This window comes from Rhinatrema bivittatum, chromosome 4 (assembly GCF_901001135.1).
Source record: "Rhinatrema bivittatum chromosome 4, aRhiBiv1.1, whole genome shotgun sequence".
Taxonomy (NCBI): domain Eukaryota; kingdom Metazoa; phylum Chordata; class Amphibia; order Gymnophiona; family Rhinatrematidae; genus Rhinatrema; species Rhinatrema bivittatum.
In genome coordinates, this window is record NC_042618.1 from 86,970,144 (window position 1) to 86,994,112 (window position 23,969).

Here is a 23,969-nt window from a genome sequence, read left to right on the forward strand (position 1 = left end):
GGGATCAGCAACCTGAGACTGTTGCGCTGATGGTGGACCCTTGGCCCGAGGTGGGATTGACGCTACCCGCAGGGCAAGCCCTACGGGTCCCCACCATCGGGTGGCGGAGCAGGCTAAGAGACGGAGGCCGACTGGAGCTTCGCCAGTACCAACCCAGGTTCCCCTTAGGTTGAGCCCTTAGATGCAGAGGCCAGCTGGACTTAGGCGGGCCTCCGTGTGATGACTCCCAGTTGATGTAGACAAAGATACGCCAGGAACCAGCAGTGGTATTGGAGGGCTGAGGACGGTCCGGAAAAGGCAGGGTTCCAAAGACCCAGACGCCAACAGGAACAAAGGAGAGCAGGAGGCATCCAGGTAAAGTTAGGCCGAAGCCTGAGCGGCTAGGTCCATAGGATACAAGGAGAGCCCAAGGCAAGCTGGAGTCAGGGCAGGCAGCAGGAATGCACAGTATCGGAAGCAATGCTGAGGTCAGAGCCAGGAGATCAGATCAAGCGAGTCCAGATGAAGTGGGGGGGTCAATACCACAGAATCAGTCCAAGCGTAGTCCAGACGAATCAGGGGTCAATACCAGAGAATCAGGTACAGGAACCAGGAACAACGCCAGGAACAGGAGATAGTAACGACAACAGGAACAGGAACCAGGAACAAGCAATGAGGAGACGAGCAATCGTGGAGAACCTGTTGCAAGACAGGGAATGAGTGGCTGGGCCCTGCCTTTTATACAGAGGCCCAATGATGTCCTCATCCGGGGCCACGGGCTACTTTCCCGTTGCGGCCCCTTTAAGAGTGAGCGAGTGGCACGCGCGCATGCCTAAGCCAGGGCCCGGAGGAAGCAGGGCAGTGGTGTCAATCCTTAGTCCATGCGGAGAGAGCTGCCGGGCGCAAGGAGGAACCACGCAGGAGTCAGAAGCGGAAGAGGTGGCTGCAGGCTCTCGGGATGGAGGCGACTGCCCACCACCGCAAGTAAAGGTGAACAGGAGCTGGCAGCTGGATTCCTGGGGTGAGTAGGCCTGGGCAAGGGCCTAGCACGGCTGGGATGCATAACAGTACCCCCCCCCTTGGAGGTCTGGCCTTGCCCAAGATGTTATTGGCTGGTTCCCAGGAGTTTTCCTCTGGTCTGTAGCCTTCTCATAAGAGAAGGTACTCCCAACAACGATCTCTTCTATGGACCTTGAGTACTTCTTGAACCCGATAAGTAGTATCGGTCTCGGTGGAAACTGGAGATGGCGCAGGGGTTCTACGTGATGGCCAAGAAAATATCACTGGCTCGAGCAGAGACAAATGGAAAGAATTATGAATACCAAGGTGGGTGGTAACTGAAGCTGGTAGGTGACTGGTCCAATACACCAGGTCACAGGGAAAGGACCAATGTACCTGGGAGCAAACCTTTGAGAAGGTAGTTTTAGCCGAATGTAATGGGTGCTCAACCAGATCTTTTGGCCTGGCTGGAATTTTGGGGTCGGGCGATGATGTGAGTCGGTGGCTTTCTTGGCTGCTTGATGAAGACGTTCATTTGATTCCAGAGGACTTGCAGAGCATCGGCAGTGGCCTGAGCTGCTGGGAAAGGCACTGACAATGGAACTGGTAAGGGGGGCCGCGGTTGTTTGACGTAGACTATGGAAAAAGTGAAGCTCTGGTTGCTGCTGCCACATGTGAATTGTGTAAGAATTCTTCCCATGGTAAGAGCTCTGCCCAATTATCCTGTTGATCATTGGAGTAAGACCACAGGAAATTCTTCAGAGAGCGATTGGTACACTCGGCCTGGCTGTTGGCTTGCGGATGGTATGCAGTCATTAGGCTGATGTTTATAACAAATTTTCTGCAGAAGGAGCACCAGTAGCGAGCGACGAATTGAGGTCCTCTGTCTGAAGCGATATCTGTAGTCAAGCCATGGAGATGAAATACGTGTTGGAAAAAGAGACGTGCGAGCTCTGGGGCCGAGGGCAAGGCAGGCAGAGGCACAAAATGGGCCATCTTGGAGAAGCGGTCTATGATGACCCAGATTACAGTATTTCCCTTAGATGGCGGTAAGTCTACGACAAAATCTGTAGAAAGATGAGTCTGGGGAGCCCCGCCGATGGAGGAGCCGCGCTGAAAAGTGCCCGGATGAGAGGGACCAACCCGATTGAGTTTACAGCTGATTTCCACATTGACGTCATTTTGCCCTGCCTGCTGCACATATTTAAATCGGCGCGCAGCCACCGATGCGCTGCCGAAGCCACGCGCCAAAGGGGCGCGCCCCTGGGCAAAATTTTCTCTGCTGGAAATCGACTGAGATTCGGCCACCAATGGGGAAAAAGAGAAAAATAAGACCTTTGGCGTCTACCCCCGTTGGAAATGTGATCAGAGGACCGATGGACCAACACATACTCAGACGGGTGAGTCAGTCCTCTAGAGAGGTTATTCCTGATATCTCCTTCTCCTCCGGGGCCTCTATTAGCTCTGCCCAAAACCAGGACCTCAATACACCCTCTGTGGGAAATGGGGCTAGTAAATGTACTAACCCTGAATTGATGGTTTCAACATCTCCAGTTACCAGAGGGAGTACTCCACCTAGACAGGAAGAAATTTCTCTGTCTACAGATTTAGAGACAGAGATACCAAACCCTGATAATATAACTTTGGTGGATGTCTGGAGAGCTGTCAATAAAATGGAAAAGATGCTATCTTTGTCCATGGTACAATCTTCCAATTTCTCCAAGGAGACCAGGAATATGCTGGAAGACCACAGCAAGCGTATTGAGCAGTTGGAAGTAGTAAGCGTGACCACCTCTTCACAAATAGTATCATTACAAACATCAGGGACTACTTTTATGAAGGACTCCCTAATGATTTATAAGCAACTAGAAGGGATTGAGAATGTTATGAGAAATAAAAATTTGAGACTTTTGAACTTTCCAATTACCAGATTAATTTCAGGTCATAAGAAAGGTCAGGAAATGTTTAAAAAATATGTAAAGAAGTTTTGAGTATTACAAAAGATATTCTTATATCTAAATGTTATTACATGTCTAGTATGAAAAGAGAGGAGGATCCACGGGAAGGGGAACTAGATATTATCACCATAGATAGCCCAAATTTAACATCTTTTTTGGAGTCATCTATGGATGATATTCCAACTAGAGCCACCTTTATAGTGGCTTTTGCTCTTGAGCAAGATACAAATCTGGTTCTTCAGAAGTATTTTAAAAGTAAAGATTTCTCTTTCTGTGGCCAAAAGGTCCAGATATTCCCAGACGTCTCCAGAAGCACTCAGTTAAGGCGTAAGCAGTTCCTAACAATGAAACAGAGAGTACTTGGCCTTGAGGCCACGTTCTTTCTTAATTTCCGTGCAAGTGCTTGGTCACCTTTCTTAAAAATAAGTTTATCTTTATGGAACCTGCACACCTAGAGCTATTTCTTGTAGATAAGGGAGGGTGAGTACATATTGATAGCTCCAGTTGGGGTTAGTTAACTGGTGAAAATTATGTTATTCCTCCATTATACAAATATTGTGATCCTTTGTTATTATTCTTCTTTTTTGAGCTCCCCTATAAAGTGGACTTTAAAACTTGGAATTACAAGTAAAAGTTTTCTTTGATTGTTACTAGAAATTTTGCTTTTTGTAACCCATAACTATTCTTTGTTTCTATCATTGTAAAATGTATAAGAAATTAATAAACCATAATTAAAAAAAAAAGAAAGATGAGTCCACGGCTCTTCAGGTGCAGGCAATGGCTGGAGAAGGCCCCAAGTTTGGCCAACAGGAGGCTTCTGCTGGACAAAGGTGACACATGAATACACATAGGCACGGGTGTCAGAAACCACGGTGGGCCACCAATAAAAACGTTGTAGTAGCCCAAAGGTCCAGTCACGACCAGAGTGACCATCAAGTTTGGAGTTGTGTGCCCAGCGTAGGACTCTCTCTCAAAACCGATGAGGCACAATGGTTTTTCCGGCTGGGACGGTGAAGTTGGTGGAAAGGCAGATGCAAGCAGGATCGATGATATGGCCGGGTTCTTCATGAATGCCATCAGGGTCAAAAGAACGAGACAGGGCATCCGCTCGCAGATTCTTCTCCGCTGGATGGTATTGGAGCTCAAAATCAAATTGAGAGAAGAATAAAGCTCAGCGGGCCTGGCGAGCGTTGGTGCGCTGGACATGCCAAAGGTGTTCAAGGTTCTTGTGGTCGGTATAGACAGTAGATCTGTGCTGAGCGCCTTCCAACCAGGGGCACCATTCCTCAAGGACAAGCTTAATGGCCAGCAATTCCCAGTCTCCAATGCTGTAATTTTGTTCCGTACTGGAGAACTTGTGGGAAAAGAAGGAACAAGGAAGGAGAGTCCCTCGAGTGCAGTGCTGACTTAGAACTGCCTCAGCTCCAGTAGCCGAGGCATCTACCTCGACGATGAAGGGGCGGCTTAGATCCGGGTGGTGCAGACAAGGTCCGGAAAAGAAGGCTTTCTTAAGGTCATGGAAGGCAGCCATAGCTTCAGGGGACCAATTTTTTTGTATCGCTGCCCTTCCTAGTCATGGTCGTGAGGGGTGCAGCCAGCACAGAGTAATTTGCTATGAAATGACGGTAGTAGTTAGTGAAACCGAGAAATCTTTGGCGTGCCCGTAGGCCCACTGGTTGAGGCCAGTCGCGGATACCCTTTAGCTTACTAGGGTCCATAGTAAATCCTCGTTGGGAAATGATATAACCCAAGAAAGGCAAACTGGACTTCTTGAATAAATATTTATCCAATTTGGCAAACAAGTGGCTTTCGCGAAACGGTTGGAGCATGGTGCGGTCATCGGCTCGATGGGAATATAGGTCCTTTGAGAAGATAAGGATATTATCCAGATACACAATGACCTTGATGTATAAAAGATCGAAAAAGATCTCGCTACCCTGGGAAGGGTAGTACCCAGTAGCAGGTCAATCAGACAATCGAACTTACACAGAGGCGGAAGGATATCTTTCTGCTTAGAAAAGACATCCTCGAAGTCCCCATAGGGAGATGGAAGGCCAGAAACGGCTACTGCAAGGGGGACCACAGATGAAGGCTCCACCTTCTACAGGCATTGTTGGCAACAAGCAGGACTCCATTTGGTGAGCTGCAGAGCTCCCCAGTCAAACTGGGGAGAGTGGTGTTGGAACCACTGCAACCCCAAGACTATGGGGTGAATGGATTTCTCCAACATGAGAAGTTCAATCTCCTCCTCATGGAGAGCGCCGGTGAGTAATCAAACAGGTGCTGTAATCTGAGAGATCCATCCAGGTAGCAGATCACTATGGATGAAGGCGATCAGCAAAGGGACCTCTATGGCATGAGTAGGGATGGCTAAGAGGTGTACCAGGTCTTTCAAGATAAAACTCCCACCAGCTCCGGAGTCAGCTAGAGCCATGGTTGAGAAAGAATGGGAGTCCCAGGTTAGTGTAACTGGCAGTGATAATTGAGGGGTCGAAGTAGTAGTGCCCAAGTTCAGGACCCCAACTGAACTTAGGCCTGGGAATTTCCTGGATGGACAGGACAAGTCTGAAGGCAGTGGCCGGAAGCCCCGCAGTACAGGTACAAGCCCAAAGTTCCTCTGACGGAGAGATTCCTCCACGACCCAGCTGCATAGGTTCCTCCGACTCGATGGTAGATTTAATCCCACTACTAGTGGGCTTCATGGAGGAGGAGAGCGGGATCGCTCCATAGCAACATGTCAGGGTGTCCAAACTTCACGGAGACATTCCTGGAGGCGGTGATCAATCCGGCCTGTCAAGTCGATTAAATCCTCCAGAGAGGACGGAAGTTATCGAACTGCGAGTTAGTCTTTCAATTGGGATGAAAGGCCGTCCAAGTAAATGGCTCGAAGACAATCCTCTTGCCACACCAATTCAGTGGCTAGAGTCCGAAATCCAATGGTGTAGTTGTTGAGAGGTCTCTGACCCTGACATAAACGTAAGAGATGGGTACTGGCCACAGCCTGCCTGCCAGGATTGCTGAAGGTCCGACGGAAGATAGTCACTAAAAGTGACAATTCTTGCAAGAGAAAGTCTGAATGCTCCCATAAGGGAGAAGCCCACGCCAAAGCCTTGCCTTCCAAACGAGAAAGAATAAAAGTCACCTTTGTCAGTTCATGCTGGAAGATGGATGGCTGCAGAGCAAACTGCATATAGCACTGGTTAATAAACCCTCTGCAGAGACCAAGGATCTCCGTTAAAATGGGGGGTAGAGCGAGTAGGGCCAGCAAAGCCCTGATGGGTTGAGTCTGCAGGCAGTGGGCTGACTAAAGCAGATGTCGGAGCTGTGGCACTTTGCATGAGTATCCAATCGAGCGTGGAGACGTTCGATAGAAGAGGCCAATGCCTCTAGAAATCGCTGCTTGTATCTTCAAGGCCAGGCCAGGAATGGCCTGGAGGGCGGAAGGCTCCGCCGAACCCATGGCCTTGGCAATCTGTTGCGCTGATGGCGGACCCTTGGCCCGAGGTGGAGTTGACGCTACCTGCAGGGCAAGCCCTATGGGTCCCCACCATCGGGTGGCAGAGCAGGCTAAGAGACGAAGGCCAACTGAAGCTTTGCCAATACCAGCCCATGTTCCCCTTAGGTTGAGCCCTTGGGTGCCAGGGCCGGCTGGACTTAGGCAGGCCTCCGTGTGACGACTCACAGTTGATGCAGGCAAGGATATGCCAGGAACCAGCAGTAGTACTGGAGGGCCGAGGATGGTCCAGACAAGGCAGGGTTCCAAAGACCCAGACGCCAACAGGAACAAAGGAGAGCAGGGGGCGTCCAGGTAAAGATAGGGCGAAGCCTGAGAGGCCAGGTCTGTAGGATACAAGGAGAGTCCAAAGCAAGCTGGAGTCAGGGCAGGTGGCAGGAAGGCACAGTACCGGAAGCAGAGCTGAGGTCAGAGCCAGGAGATCAGTCCAAGCGTAGTCCAGACGAAGCAGGGGTCAATACCAAAGAACCCGATAAGTAGTATCGGTCTCGGTGGAAACTGGAGATGGCGCAGGGGTTCTACGTGATGGCCAAGAAAATATCACTGGCTTGAGCAGAGACAAATGGAAAGAATTATGAATACCCAAGGTGGGTGGTAACTGAAGCTGGTAGGTGACTGGTCCAATACACCAGGTCACAGGGAAAGGACCAATGTACCTAGGAGCAAACCTTTGAGAAGGTAGTTTCAGCCGAATGTAACGGGTGCTCAACCAGATCTTTTGGCCTGGCTGGAATTTTGGGGTCAGGCGATGATGTGAGTCGGTGGCTTTCTTGGCTGCTTGATGAAGTCGTTCATTTGATTCCAGAGGACTTGCAGAGCATCGGCAGTGGCCTGAGCTGCAGGGGAAGGCACTGACAATGGAACTGGTAAGGGGGGCCGCGGTTGTTTGACGTAGACTATGGAAAAAAGTGAAGCTCTGGTTGCTGCTGCCACATATGAATTGTATAAGAATTCTGCCCATAGTAAGAGCTCTGCCCAATTATCCTGTTGATCATTGGAGTAAGACCACAGGAAATTCTTCAGAGAGCGATTGGTACACTCGGCCTGGCTGTTGGCTTGCGGATGGTATGCAGTCATTAGGCTGATGTTTATAACAAATTTCCTGCAGAAGGAGCACCAGTAGCGAGCGACGAATTGAGGTCCTCTGTCTGAGGCGATATCTGTAGTCAAGCCATGGAGATGAAATACGTGGGTGAGTCTGCAGGCAGTGGGCTGACTAAAGCAGATGTCGGAGCTGTGGCACTTGCATGAGTATCCAATCGAGCGTGGAGACATTCGACAGAAGAGGCCAATGCCTCTAGAAATCGCTGCTGTTCTTGTATCTTCAAAGCCAGGCCAGGAATGGCCTGGAGGGCGGAAGGCTCCGCCGAACCCATGGCCTTGGCAATCTGTTGCGCTGATGGTGGACCCTTGGCCCGAGGTGGAGTTGACGCTACCCGCAGGGCAAGCCCTATGGGTCCCCACCATCGGGTGGCAGAGCAGGCTAAGAGACGAAGGCCGACTGAAGCTTCGCTAATACCAGCCCATGTTCCCCTTAGGTTGAGCCCTTGGGTGCCAGGGCCGGCTGGACTTAGGCATGCCTCCGTGTGTCGACTCCCAGTTGATGTAGGCAAGGATATGCCAGGAACCAGCAGTAGTATTGGAGGGCCGAGAACGGTCCAGACAAGGCAGGGTTTCAAAGACCCAGACGCCAACAGGAACAAAGGAGAGCAGAGGGCGTCCAGGTAAAGATAGGGCGAAGCCTGAGAGACCAGGCCTGTAGGATACAAGGAGAGTCCAAAGCAAGCTGGAGTCAGGGCAGGTGGCAGGAAGGCACAGTACCGGAAGCAGAGCTGAGGTCAGAGCCAGGAGATCAGTCCAAGCGTAGTCCAGACGAAGCAGGGGTCAATACCAAAGAATCAGTCCAAGGTACTTGGGACAAACAAAGGGATGGGCAGGAACAGGAACTAAGAACAATGACAGGGACAGGAGAAAGTAACCAGGAACAAGCAATGAGCACACGAGCAATCGTGGAGACCTGTTGCTAAGGCAGGGAATGAGTAGCTGGGCCCTGCCTTTTATACAGATGCCCAGTAATGTCATCATCCGGGGCCGAGGGCTACTTTCCTGCGGCGGAACCTTTAAGAATGAGCGAGTGGCGCGGACGCGCTCCTAAACCAGGCCCTGGAGGAAGCAGGGCAGTGGCATCACTCCATGGCCCGAGCAGGGAGACCCGCTGGGTGCAAAAAGGAATTGCGCAGGAGTCAGAAGCGGCAGAGGTGGCTGCAGGCGCTCGGGGACAGAGGCGACTGCTTACTACCATGAGCAAAGGTGAACCGGAGCTGGCAGCTGGATTCTTGGGGTGAGTAGGCCTGGGTGTGGGCCTAGCAAGGCCGGGACGCGTAACAGAGACTCCCAAGCTGCACGTGGATCTTTCTTACCTAACATAACAGAAGACCATTTTCTTCTACATACAGCTGCCTCTCTGCTATTAAGAACATAAGAACATAAGAAAATGCCATACTGGGTCAGACCATGGGTCCATCAAGCCCAGCATCCTGTTTCCAACAGTGGCCAATCCAGGCCATAAGAACCTGGCAAGTACCCTCTCCTATAAAACATACACTGCCTCCCATGTTAGATTTCAGGTCAAAATCCCAAAAGAATAACCACATTTTAAAGGGGAAGCATAGAGCATCCATCTTCAGCAGCGGTTAACGAGAAACACAAAAGTCTCAGAGAGCAGCGACTGGACAGGTGCAGCTGCTATTACCCAGCAACACAAGTCTCACAGAGCACAGGGACTGGACAGGCGCAGCTGCTGTTACCCAGCAACACAAGTCTATTGGAGCACAGGGACTGGACAGGTGCATCCGCTGTTACCCAGCAACACGAGTCTCACAGAGCACAGGGACTGGACAGGTGCAGCTGCTGTTACCCAGCTACATGAGTCTCACAGAGTACAGGGACTCGATAGGTACAGCCGATGTTACCCAGCAATGTGAGTCTCACGGAGCACAGGGACTGGACAGGTGAAGCTGCTGTTACCCAGCAACACGAGCTTCACAGAGCTTAGGACTGGACAGTGCAGCCACTGTTACTCAGCAACACGAGTCTCACAGAGCACAGGGACTGGACAGGTTCAGCTGCTGTTACCCAGCAACACAAGTCTCACGAGCATCGAGAATTGACAGGTGAAGCTGCTGTTACCCAACATCACGAGTCTCTCAGAGCACAGGGACTGGACAGGTGCAGCCGCTGTTACCCAGCAACACGAGTCTCACAGAGCATAGGACTGGACAGGTGCAGCTGCTGTTACCCAGCACCCAGCAACATGAGTCTCATGGAGCACAGGGACTGGACAGGTGCAGCCGCTGTTACCCAGCAACACGAGTCTCATAGAGCACAGGGACTGGACAGGTGCAGCTGCTGTTACCCAGTTACATGAGTCTCACAGAGTACAGGGACTCGATAGTACAGCCGATGTTACCCAGCAATATGAGTCTCACCGAACACAGGGACTGGACAGGGGCAGCTCCTGTTACTCAGCAACATGAGTGTCACAAAGAGCAGCCTCTGTGAAATTAAACTTTTGTTTGTTGATGACAGTTCTGTCAGCTGGAGCTGAATGAGGGAGGATAGAAAACAGCAGATCTTAACTGAGGAGATGGTTGTATGAGTGAACCACAGATCTTACCTGGAGAGGGCGAACTGGGGGGATTGAAGATCTTCTCTGGAAGTGGGTATGGGAGCAGAGGTTGTGAGGGAAAGAGGGCTGGAACTGTTAGACCTATGGCTGGGGGTGGAGCTGCATGAAAAAAATAAAAGACATATTGATCCAAGATGGTGACTAGCACCTAGTTGGCATCCCTCTTATTTCCTCAGCTATGACTTTAAAATATTATGCATCTTAAAAGGACACCTTGGTTAAGGTCCAAGCCCCTGCAGCAGCTACCACACTTTTTCTTTGTGGACTGATGGGCACTCATGTTACTTGGAAACTGCCATTGCCGTCATGCTCCTGTTGGAAGGGAGACATTGCTGTTCCCATTGGGAAATAATGGAAGGGAAAAATTGCCCTTGGATGTTCGGGAAGAGGGGCGTTGGCTTCTCTTGTTCTTGTCCTCCAGTAGCCGAGGTACTGGGGATTCGCCCCATTTGTCGGCTAACTTCTCCAGTTCGCTTCCGAACAGAACGGTTCCTTTAAAGGGCATTCTCATGAGTTTTGTCTTGGAAGTCGTGTTGGCTGACTAGCTTCGGAGCCAGAGTTGCCTTCTGGCTGCCACAATGGATGAGATGCCCCTAGCTGAGGTGCACACAAGGTCGGAAGTCGCATCCGTGAGGAAGGATATCGCTGGTTCTAATGTTTCGACGGACGTGGAGGCATTCCTGGCAAGTGACAAGCAGGCACGTGTCACCACGGCACAGCAGGCAGCGATCTGCAGTGACATGGCTGCTACATCAAATGACTGTTTAAGGATGGATTCCTGACATCTGTCCTGGGCATCCTTGAGTGCCGCTCCTCCTTCGACTGGAATGGTAGTGCGCTTTGTGACAGCGCAGACCATGGCGTCCAGTTTGGGAAACACCAGGAGCTCTTTGGCTGAGGGTTCCAGTGGGTATAGGGCTTCTAGGGCCCGTCCTCCCTTGAAACTGGCCTCCGGAGCATTCCATTCCAGGTCGATCAGTTGTTATTTGGCTTGCAGCAATGGGAAATGATGTGAAGCCTGACAGTGCCCGACCACAAGAGGGTTCGTCTTTGGCTCCGCTGTGGCGCTTGTGCCTGGGATGGCCAGTTCCTTCAGGCTCAGGGACACAGGGTCTGGTAGCTCATCTATGGAGAAGAAACGCATCATGGTTCAGTATGGTTCCGTTCCTGGAAGGATTTCCCCCTCCTCCAGAGAGTCTTGATCTTCCTCCGAGGTGTCCGTGTCTCCTAAGGTGAGGCTTTTATCCGGGGAAGGCACATCTCTGGGAGGCCAAGAGGGGCCTGGTAGGCTTGGGTCCTCTGGTGAAGACTGTGGCTGTGTCACCGGTGGTGCCGATTGCGCCTGGACGAAGGTTTGCAGACCTTTAAAGAATTCCACCCAGCGGCGTTCCCCGAGGGACCCGTCTGAGGAGGGGCCGAGTTGGGGATAGAGAGGTCCAGGATACTATCAGTGGAGCCGGATTCCTGTACTGGCTGGGGGGGGGGGCCTTGTCCCGGTTTCCCCAGAGCCGCCTCGCACTGTAGGCACAGGGCAGTAGCTTCTTCAGGATGCGCAGCTCTTAGGTGGCAGGCTGGGCAGACGGCTTGTGCCTTGGCTTTCTTGGCCGGTGGTGCCATGGTTTGTGTGCACCGGGTCTATCAAAACAGGTTTATATGCGCGCGCTGAGAGGCTTAGCTATGCACTCCGGGGGTGTCGAAGATGTGCGTGCAAGCTGCGAAGATATGCGTACAGGCTACTACGTGTGCTTATGAAGATGAGTGTGCCGCTGTGCGCACAGGCTAACTTGTGCACCTGGCGCTGTTGGGCGTGCCGTTATGCACCTGGCACAGATGCGCGTGTCGCTGTGCGCCCGGCACAGATGCAATCGCCGCTGTACGCACAAGTAGGTTATGCGCCCGGCTTGCCGCTGTGCGCATGGCTCAGTTAAGCGGACAATATAGCGATCGAGGAGGGGGAAATGGCACTGACGACCACGCGGGCAAGATGGCGACCCCCCGGGAGGGTCTCCATGTGGGAGGACCCTCGTACTGGATCGGGGTCTAGCTCGTACAGGGTTGATCAACCCGATAGGACAGATGCCGGCTGGCGATCTGTGCGGCTATCCGAGCCACGGAGACCGGAGACTTTGAGAAAGTTTTCTACCTTACCTTGTCTCGGCGTTTCCTGGTCTCGGGCTGGGCGGTCCCCAGCTGCGGGGGGAGAGGGAAAAGTACCTTCACTACTGCACTCAGTATTGCACCCGCTGCCTCTCAGCCACTCCCGTTTCTGGGGGCTAAGTCCACGCCGGGAACTGGCTACCGGACCGAGGCTCACCTCTGAGGGATCACGGAAATCACCTCAGGAATTCTCGACTGGGGGAGGAACCCTTAGGTATCACCGCGGGAGAGTGGGACTCGTCTGTAGAGGTAAGATTATTTCTTCTTTGTTTTGGAATTTTCTTCTTTGGTTTGGATTTTCTAACGCTGTGCAAGTGTATGTATAGTCCCGAACTGCTAAGAAGATGGAGAAATACTGAAGAGCAGAGCTTCCTGCACAGGTATATGTAGTGCTGACGTCAGATTGAAATCTGACTCCGTCTCCAACTGCTATCAGGAGCACACTATACCCATTGGTCCTGAGTCCATCTGCTACATGCTAGGAAAGCAGTCCTTTGTGTTTTTATTTGAATCCCTGATGGGAGGGATCCTCTGGAGCAGGACTTTCTGGGCTCCAGTCAGGCAGGAAGAGCAATCAAAACGTCTTCCTGGATGGTGAAATTAATCTTCTCAAAAACTGAAGATAACACCGGGGTTCTCCTTACAGCGGGTCACCACAATGTCTGGAGTAGGCCTTCCCTAACCTGCACAGCCCCAGTCCCAGGGTTCCCCAATCCCTGAGCCCTGGTGGTGTACAGGTTCCAGTAAGGCCTCTACTACATAAAAGGTTGAAGTCCAAAAAATGCACTCAGAAGGAAAACTCCCACCAGACAGGTTGTGTACTGGCTGGATATAAACCCTCCCGAACCTGTCCAGGACCATCAAACAGGGCTTGCTTGGCTCGTCTGACTGGGCCTGTAAAATAACAAAATTAACCTCTCACTCTACCTCTGTACTAACCTAAAAGACTGCCTCCGGAGCTGTAGCTGGGGAGCTGTTATATATTATTACAAGTGGGCAGGCCATTCCAGACTCCACAGAAGAAGGGTCTGAATTTGAATGGAATCTCCCATTAATCATCCTATTTTAATTAGAGGACTGATACTAAACACCCAGGATTTAATGGCAACAGAACAGAGTGTCTATTACACACACACACATGCTCTTGCTCTCACACACACCCACATGCTCAATCATACACACATACATGCTCCGCGCTCTCTTGCACATGCTCAGTCTTATACATACATGCCCATTCACTCTCACATGCTCAATCATGTAGACATACATACTCACTCGTTCACTTTCTCTCATGCTCACACACATGCTCCTGTGCTGTCTCTTATACACATGATCAACCATACACACACACACACATGCCCATTCGCTCTCACATGCTCAGTCATGCAGACATACATACTCACTCGTTCACTTTCTCTCATGCTCAGACACAACATGCTCCTGTGCTGTCTCTTATACACATGATCAACCATACACACACACATGCCCATTCGCTCTCACATGCTCAATCATGCAGACATACATACTCACTCGTTCACTTTCTCTCATGCTCACACACATGCTCCTGTGCTGTCTCTTATACACATGATCAACCATACACACACACATGCCCATTCGCTCTCACATGCTCAGTCATGCAGACATACATACTCACTCGTTCACTTTCTCTCATGCTCACACACAACATGCTCCTGTGCTGTCTCTTATACACATGATCAACCATACACACACACATGCCCATTCGCTCTCACATGCTCAGTCATGCAGACATCCATACTCACTCGTTCATGTTCTCTCATGCTCAGACACAACATGCTCCTGTGCTGTCTCTTATACACATGATCAACCATACACACACACATGCCCATTCGCTCTCACATGCTCAGTCATGCAGACATACATACTCACTCGTTCACTTTCTCTCATGCTCACACACAACATGCTCCTGTGCTGTCTCTTATACACATGATCAACCATACACACACACATGCCCATTCGCTCTCACATGCTCAGTCATCCAGACATACATACTCACTCATTCACTTTCTCTCATGCTCAGACACAACATGCTCCTGTGCTGTCTCTTATACACATGATCAACCATACACACACACATGCCCATTCGCTCTCACATGCTCAGTCATGCAGACATCCATACTCACTCGTTCACTTTCTCTCATGCTCAGACAACATGCTCCTGTGCTGTCTCTTATACACATGATCAACCATACACACACACACATGCTCATTCGCTCTAACATGCTTAGTCTCTCACACACACACATGCTCTCTCTCTTTTTCTCTTTCTCTCTGTAGACTTCTTTTGATTTCTGGGGTAAGGTGAAAGGCCTTTTTTCAGTTCACAGGACACTCTCTTCCTAAATGTGGAGGAGGTGGAGGAGGCTGACGTTATTTCATGGACTGCGCTCCTCCTGACATCTGCAGGTGGGAGGTGGAGTATCCACCTCCCACCTGTAAGACTCTGTAAGACGTGCTCATTCTGACCGCTGAGGTGGGGTGACAAGCTTCTTGGAGGTCTGCGAGCTGTTCTACTGTCTTCTTCTGACTTCTGGGGTGGGATGGGAGGCAGATGTTTCTTTATTCGGCCCATGGGTAGTAATGCTCTCTCTGCTGTGGAGGATGCTGCTGCTCCCCATGTGTACACCTCCTTACTTCCAGGGTAGGAGGCCGATGCTGCTTCTTGCAGCTCTGTGGGACACTCTGCTCTCCTGACACAGCATGGGGGTGGCAGCGTTGATGATTTTCTTTTGTCCCGATTTGAGGAGGCTGCTGCCTCCACCTCCCAGACTCCAGAAGCTGGCACAGCAGCTCTTCTCCCCTCTGGCAGCATAGCTAATGAGCAACAAAACTCTGTTGGTGAAGGGGAAGCCTGCAGATCAACTGCCATATTTTGAAAGTGATGGCACTCCTGGTAGATGGCGCCTATGTCCAAGGCCATATCAGTCATAGGATAGCTATAACTCTGCACACACATGTTTACTCTTACGCACACACACACACATGTACAAACTGGCTTTCTCTCTTTCCACCCCCATGACACATACACACAGACTCTCAGTTAAACACAGGCTGGTTGTCTTACACTCACACACACACACACACACAAACAGGCTCTCTCTCACTCAATCATAGGCTCTCTCACACACACACACACACACACACACAGGTTTTCTCTTACACTCATACACACACTCTCACACAGGGCTTCTTCTTCTCTTTTTCAGTTGCTGGTGGAATGGGCTCTATAATCAGCCATGCCAGGCCTCTTCTTTGGCTGTCAGCGGGATGAGTTCCACTAGCATCCCTGCTGTACCACTCCTCCTCTTCTTTGGCTACTGGCAGCTGCCGGCATGATGGGCTCTGTCAGTAGCTGAAGAAGTGGAGACTCAGAGGAAGAAGATTAGGGCACAAGCCTCAGGTGCCCATAGCTAACATCACCCTTGCAGAGTATAATATCATGTTTACCTTTTCTGCAATATATGATCTTGCTTCTCCTTACTCTACAAACCTCGTGAGACCTCAATCTCATTTGTAAAATAAGAAGCAAGATCATATATTGCAGAAAAGGTAAAACAGCTTTTTGCATTAAATATGAAAAGATGGCATCTTCTTGCTCCTCCATGTACTTTTTATGCTTATTCCCATTGTAGAGGGGGTTATGAGGACAATTCCAGCAAGGTGCATGATCACTTAGGAGTAACTAAAGGGTGGGAGAGAGGATGGCAGATGTCAGAGAATGTGTCCAAGGAGCCAGTGAGGGACAGCTAAGGGCTTGGCTGCCAATCTCTGAAATGAAGAGGATTCTGTACAAGTCACAGGTTTTTCTGATCCAAACTAGCTTTCAGATTCCAAGGTAGAAGGAAGAAAGGAAGGTCTGGCAAAGGGGCTGATAACGTTCAATAAGAGCACGTGATGTACTCTTCTATTTCTTACTTACCACATGCAGTCAAGCATAAATCAAAATTATTTGAATTAAGTGTAACCCCCTCTACACTAGGAGTCACCAGGGTGCAGGGTAATTACGATCCCAAGGTGGGGAAATAAATCTCAGGGGCCGTCAGCTGGGGCAGAATAATCTACAGGGCCAGTACCAGGCTGAGAACTCTCCACATAAACAAACCACTCTCCAGGCTCGAGTTGCACTCCAAATAATAAATGGGTAGATTTTCAAAACTACTTCTGAAAATGCTTAATACAAATGTATGTGGAATCACTGGTTCACCAATACCTCCACCAGTTCACCCAGACTCTCCAGCATGTCACCCTAATTCCCCACCAGTTCACCCAGATCTATCCCTCAAAAACTACAGACAAAAAGGCAGGTGTGTTTCCAGTTACTCAAATCAATTAGCAGGTATAAAATGTAGGAAAGTTTGTTAATGATGCTTACAAAATAGCTACAGATGGAGATAATTTTGCAAGGGGTTACACATGTAAATGTAGCACTGTCATAGCAATTTTAAAAATCCATTTGCACGTGTAAAGTGCACTTGCACGTGAATATACTATGGATAATTCAATGGCGTGTATTGTAACAATTTTCTAAAGCCCTCTTACATGTGTAAAATGCATTTGAATGTGTAAAACCCAGTTTTAAGTCTGTAAATAGTTTTAAAATCATACCCTATGGGGCAGATTTTCTAACCTGCGCGCGCAGGGTACATGTGTGCACGCTACCCGGTGCGCACACATGTACACCCGATTTTATAACATGTGTGCGCTGTCGCGCGCGTTATAAAGTCCAGGGTCAGCGAGCGCAAGGGGTGGGGGGGAGTGCACCTTGAGCGCGCCAATCCCTAGAGGAGCCCCGATGGCTTTCCCCGTTCCCTCCGCTCCCCCCAACCTTCCCCTATCTAAATCCCCCCCCCCCCCCGCCTGCCTCTGCCATTTGCCGGCGAGCCAACCCCGGGCACAGCCCCCAACCCCGCCCCCTTCCCACCCCTTTTTCAAAGCCCCGGGACATATATGCGTCCTGAGGCTTGCGCGCTCAGGGGCAGGTTTTCGGGGTTACCCCTATGTGTGTAGTTCCAAATCCCAACCTGCAGCATCCCCAACCTGCCTCCTTTTCCCTGTTTACATTTATGTGCTACACTGCAAGTACAGGAGTACTCCTGACGTTTATTAAATAGTATTTAAGTGTGTGCTAAAATTACCTCCAAGAATTATAAATAATAATAGTTAAATAGTTAAGTTAAAAAACAATGAAGCTCACTTTTTACTTGGCTATAGGTACCAAATTACCTGGCAAGATAAACTTTCTTGTTCTGTATTTGACACTCACCAGTTCCTCCTTCTCCTTTTCTGCATTTTTCTTCTGCATCACCAACTCATCCTGTAGGCTCTCAATCTTTATAGGAGAATAAAAGAAAATGTTAAATAATTAACTCTGAGTCTCCTTCACACAAACATGAGAGGAAAAGGGAAATGAAGGGAAGAGAAAGCCCTGCAGGGGAAGGTGTGAGAAAGTAATGAAGGGAAAGGCTGGGACTGTGCAAACCATGTATGAGCACAGGGCGGCACTTTCTTGGGTGGGGGGGGGCAAAGGACAGCTTAAGTCAACTCAAATATTAATCTTCTTTCAGTGGTCCTTTTACCTATGACCTTTTCAAGACATATCTTTGCATAAGTAGTAGAAATTTTCAAACAAATTTTGGTGACTGAGATTTATCTTTGGTTTTCAAGTAAGATACTAAATAGATAAGAAATAAATAAAATACATTTCATCTGGTAAAACAATTTCACCATCATCATCATTGCTTATTTATGCTCTGCGGTGCAGGAGGAGTCAGCTCTCATCATGATCATGATCCAGGGTTCAAAACCCAGCCAAATTATAACAGTTTCCCTTTTGAAAATTTAGGGGTAGATTTTATAAAAGTACACGGGATTTCAATATAGAAACATAGAAACATAGAAATGACGGCAGAAGAAGACCAAACGGCCCATCCAGTCTGCCCAGCAAGCTTCACACATTTTTTCTCTCATACTTATCTGTTTCTCTTAGCTCTTGGTTCTATTTCCCTTCCTCCCCCACCATTAATGTAGAGAGCAGTGATGGAGCTGCATCCAAGTGAAATATCTAGCTTGATTAGTTAGGGGGTAGTAACCGCCGCAATAAGCAAGCTACACCCATGCTTATTTGTTTTAACCCAGACTATGTTATACAGCCCTTATTGGTTGTTTTTCTTCTCCCCTGCCGTTGAAGCAGAGAGCTATGCTGGATATGCGTGAAGTATCAGTTTTTTCTTCTCCCCTGCCGTTGAAGCAGAGAGCTATGCTGGATATGCATTAGGGATGTGAATCGTGTCCTCGATCGTCTTAACGATCGATTTCGGCTGGGAGGGGGAGGGAATCGTATTGTTGCCGTTTGGGGGGGTAAATATCGTGAAAAAATCGTGAAAAAATCGTGAAAAAATCATAAAATCGAAAAATCGCAAAACCGGCACATTAAAACCCCCTAAACCCACCCCCGACCCTTTAAATTAAATCCCCCACCCTCCCGAACCCCCCCAAATGACTTAAATAACCTGCGGGTCCAGCGGCGGTCCGGAACGGCAGCGGTCCGGAACGGGCTCCTGCTCCTGAATCTTGTTGTCTTCAGCCGGCGCCATTTTCCAAAATGGCGCCGAAAAATGGCGGCGGCCATAGACGAACACGATTGGACGGCAGGAGGTCCTTCCGGACCCCCGCTGGACTTTTGGCAAGTCTCGTGGGGGTCAGGAGGCCCCCCCACAAGCTGGCCAAAAGTTCCTGGAGGTCCAGCGTGGGTCAGGGAGCGATTTCCCGCCGCGAATCGTTTTCGTACGGAAAATGGCGCCGGCAGGAGATCGACTGCAGGAGTCGTTCAGCGAGGGTTCCGGCGCCTCGCTGAACAACCTCCTGCAGTCGATCTCCTGCCGGCGCCATTTTCCGTACGAAAACGATTCGCGGCGGGAAATCGCTCCCTGACCCCCGCTGGACCTCCAGGAACTTTTGGCCAGCTTGTGGGGGGCCTCCTGACCCCCACGAGACTTGCCAAAAGTCCAGCGGGGGTCCGGAAGGACCTCCTGCCGTCCAATCGTGTTCGTCTATGGCCGCCGCCATTTTTCGCCGCCATTTTGGAAAATGGCGCCGGCTGAAGACAACAAGATTCAGGAGCAGGAGCCCGTTCCGGACCGCTGCCGTTCGGACCGCCGCTGGACCCGCAGGTTATTTAAGTCATTTGGGGGGGTTCGGGAGGGTGGGGGATTAATTTAAAGGGTCGGGGGTGGGTTTTAGGGGGTTTTAGTGTGCCGGCTCACGATTCTAACGATTTATAACGATAAATCGTTAGAATCTCTATTGTATTGTGTTCCATAACGGTTTAAGACGATATTAAAATTATCGGACGATAATTTTAATCGTCCTAAAACGATTCACATCCCTAATATGCATCGAAAGTGAAGTATCAGGCACATTTGGTTTGGGGTAGTAACCGCCGTAACAAGCCAGCTACTCCCCGCTTTGTGAGTGCAAATCCTTTTTTTCCACATTTCCTCTTGCTGTTGAAGCTTAGAGTGATGTTGGAGTCACAGTAACCATGTGTATGTTTATTGAATAAGGGTATTGTGTCCAGGCAGTAGCCATCATTCTGGCGAGTCACCCACTCTTCATTGGCGGCCTCTTGACTTTATGGATCCACAGTGTTTATCCCACGCCCCTTTGAAGTCCTTCACAGTTCTGGTCTTCACCACTTCCTCCGGAAGGGCATTCCAGGCATCCACCACCCTCTCCGTGAAGAAATACTTCCTGACATTGGTTCTGAATCTTCCTCCCTGGAGCTTCAAATCGTGACCCCTGGTTCTGCTGATTTTTTTCTTATGGTAAAGGTTTGTCGTTGCCTTTGGATCATTAAAACCTTTCAAGTATCTGAAAGTCTGTATCATATCTCCTCTGCTCCTCCTTTCCTCCAGGGTGTACATATTTAGATTCTTCAATCTCTCCTCGTACGTCATCCGATGAAGATCCTTCACCTTCCTGGTCGCCCTTCTCTGTACCGCTTCCATCTTGTCTTTGTCTTTTTGTAGATACGGTCTCCAGAACTGAACACAGTACTCCTGGTGAGGCCTCACCAAGGACCTGTACAAGGGAATAATCACTTCCCTTTTCTTACTCGATATTCCTCTCTCTATGCAGCCCAGCATTCTTCTGGCTTTTGCTATCGCCTTGTCGCATTGTTTCGCAGACTTCATATCATTAGACACTATCACCCCAAGGTCCCTCTCCTGCTCCGTGCACATCAGCCTTTCCCCCCCCATCGAATACAGTTCATTCGGATTTCCACTCCCCATATGCATGACTTTGCACTTCTTGGCATTGAATCTCAGCTGCCATATCTTCGACCACTCTTCCAGTTTCCTTAGATCCCGTCTCATTCTCTCCACTCCTTCCGGCGTGTCCACTCTGTTGCAGATCTTAGTGTCATCCGCAAAAAGACAAACCTTACCTTCTATCCCGTCCGCAATGTTGCTCACAAAGATATTGAACAGGACCGGTCCCAACACCGATCCTTGCGGTACACCACTTAGATATGTAGCAGCGCGTATCCTATAAAATCCGGGGTCGGCGCGCGCAAGGCTGCCCAAAATCAGAGCAGCCTCGGAGGGAACTTTCCTTCCACCCCCACCTTTGTTTTAAAAGTTACGTCTGCCAGCTGGCTGGCACGCGATTCCCCAGCCCGGGAGCTGTTTCGGAGGCCCCGGGCCGGAAGCACACCCGTGGCCCCGCCCCCAAATGACACACCGCCGTGACACGCCCCCTGACATGCCGTCCCTGGGCTTGCTCGGCATGCGCAGGGGGAACTTGGGGCAGATTTTCAAAGGGGTACGCGCGTACCCCTTTGAAAATCTGCCCCTTAGTGTTAGAGCTGTAGATTTACATATTGTCCTCTTTCCAGTCATTTGTTCAAATTTGATCACGTTATCATCACTATTGTCAAGTGGCCCCACCACGATTACCTCTCTCACCAAATCCTGCGATCCACTAAACATTAAATCTAAAATAGCTCCCGCTCTCATTGGTTCCTAAACCAATTGCTCCTTGAAGCAGTTGTTTATTCCATCCAGGAATTTTATGTCTCTAGCAAGTCCTGATGTTACATTTACCCAGTCAATATTGGGGTAATTGAAATCTCCCATTATTATTGCACTGCCAAATTGGTTTGCTTTCCTGATTTCTCTTAGCATTTCATCATCTGTCTGACCATTTTGTCCAGGTGGACGGTAGTATACTCCTATCACTATATTCTTACCCAAGACACATGGGATTTCTACCCATATAGATTCTACTGAGCATTTAGTCTCTTGTATGATCTTTATCCTGTTGGACTCTATACCCTCCCGGACATAAAGTGCCACACCCCCACCATGTTGATCCTCCCTATCATTGCGGTATAATTTGTTCCCTGATATAGCACTTTCCCATTGGTTATCCTCCTTCCACCAGGTCTCTGAGATGTCAATTATGTCAATCTCATCATTCACTATTACACATTCTAACTGCCAACGTAACGCCAGTTTTTAGAAATGTTTCCAGGGATAATCCAGGAAACTAAGGACTGGTGAGCTTGATTTCAGTGCTTGTAAAAATGGTAGAAACTATTATAAAGAACAAAATTACTGAAAATAGCCATAGTTTAATGTGACAAAGCCAACATGTATTTAGCTAAGTGAAGTCTTACCTCATCTGCTACATTTTTTTTAAGACATGAATAAACATTTGGATAAAGGTGAGCCAGTTCATATAGTGTATCTGGATTTCCAGAAAGCATTTGACAAAGTACCTTATGAGAAACTCTTGAGGAAATTAAGGTAGAAGACAGTCAAAATTACCTATATGTATTTTCTTTTGTTTTTGATGTAATCCTGAATTCCTATGTTTTATTAATGTAATAATTGATAAAATTCTAATAAAATATTAAATTTAAAAAAAAAAAAAGAAACGCAGTCCAGATGTATTCCACACATTAACGGCTGAATTTTTAATCCGCCACTCGTGTAAAAAACGGGGGGGTTACACACGTGGCTCCAGTGATGATCCAGGAAACTATAAACTAGTGAGCATGACTTTAGTGTCGGGAAAAATAGTGAAAACTATTCTAAAAGATCAAAATCACAGAGCATATAGAAAGTCATGCTTTAATGGAACACAGTCAACATGGATTTACCCAAGGCAAGTCTTGCCTCACAAATCTGCTTCATTTTTTTGAAGGGTTTAATAAACATATGGATAAAGGTGAACTGGTAGATGTTATTTATTTGGATTTTCAGAAGGCGTTTGACAAAGTGCTTCATGAGAGGCTTATAAGGAAACTAAAAAGTCATGGGATAGGAGGCGGTATCCTTTTCTGAATTACAAACTGGTTAAAAGACAGGAAACAGAGAATGGGATTAAATGGTCAATTTTCTCAGTGGAAAAGGGTAAACAGTGGAGTGCCTCAGGGATCTGTACTTGGACCGGTGCTTTTCAATATATTAATAAATCATCTTGAAAGGAATATGATGAGTGAGGTAATCAAATATGCAGATGATACAAAATTATTCAGAGTGGTTAAATCACAATACATTACAGGAGGACCTTGTAAGACTGGAAGATTGGGCATCCAAATGGCAGATGAAATTTAATGTGGATAAGTGCAAGGTGATGCATATAGGGAAAAATAACCCATGCTATAATTACACAATGTTGGGTTCCATATTAGGTGCTACAACCCAAGAAAGAGATCTAGGTGTCATAGTGGATAACACATTGAAATTGTTGGTTCAATGTGCTGCGGCAGTCAAAAAAGCAAACAGAATGTTGGGAATTATTAGAAAGGGAATGGTGAATAAAACGGAAAATGTCATAATGCCTCTGTATCGCTCCATGGTGAGACCGCACCTTGAATACTGTGTACAATTCTGGTCGCTGCATCTCCAAAAAGATATAATTGCGATGGAGAAGGTACAGAGAAGGGCTACCAAAATGATAAGGGGAATGGAACAGCTCCCCTATGAGGAAAGACTAAAGAGGTTAGGACTTTTCAGCTTGGAAAAGAGACGGCTGAGGAGGGGATATGATAGGGGTGTTTAAAATCATGAGAGGTCTAGAACAGGTAGATGCGGATCGGTTATTTACTCTTTCAGATAATAGAAAGACTAGGGAGTCTCCATGAAGTGCACCCTAGCTTGATGCTCTCCAATCATGAGACCTTCCTCTTTCAAGGCAACACCAGGGCTGCCAGACCGGATTTGGGACTTGGCTACGATGTCCCTGAAGGTCTCATCTATATACCTCTCTGTCTGCCTCATCTCTTCCAGGTCTGCCAGTCTGGTCTCCAGAAATCGGACTCGTTCTCTAAGAGACAGGAGCTCTTTACATTGGATGCACACGGTGGGTAAAAATATCATACACTGTGACACTCATTGCAAAAGACTGGGAGGCCCCCCTCTTGCTGCTGGACTGCTGCCTTCATCTTAAATTTGTTCACTTCCTAGTTAATTTTTAAGTTGCAATGGGAGTAGGAATGTGTACAATTAGGGTCCTTTAAATGTATTAGTGTTTTCACTATATAATCTGGTAGTAACCTAGAAGGGAATGTTTAAACTCTTGCTAAGGTGTGGGGAATTTAAGTTAAACTGAATAATTTAATGCAAAA

General features: G+C 48.7%; 1 protein-coding gene across 1 annotated transcript in view; it reads right to left on the bottom strand.

Moving 5' to 3' along the window:
* BBOF1 (basal body orientation factor 1) overlaps positions 1 to 23,969 on the bottom strand; it is a 375,496-nt gene that overhangs the window by 256,364 nt on the left and 95,163 nt on the right. The window contains exon 3 of the mRNA XM_029597441.1: positions 17,598 to 17,663. Coding sequence (XP_029453301.1) covers positions 17,598 to 17,663 — 66 coding nt within the window. The remainder of the gene's footprint in view (positions 1 to 17,597; positions 17,664 to 23,969) is intronic.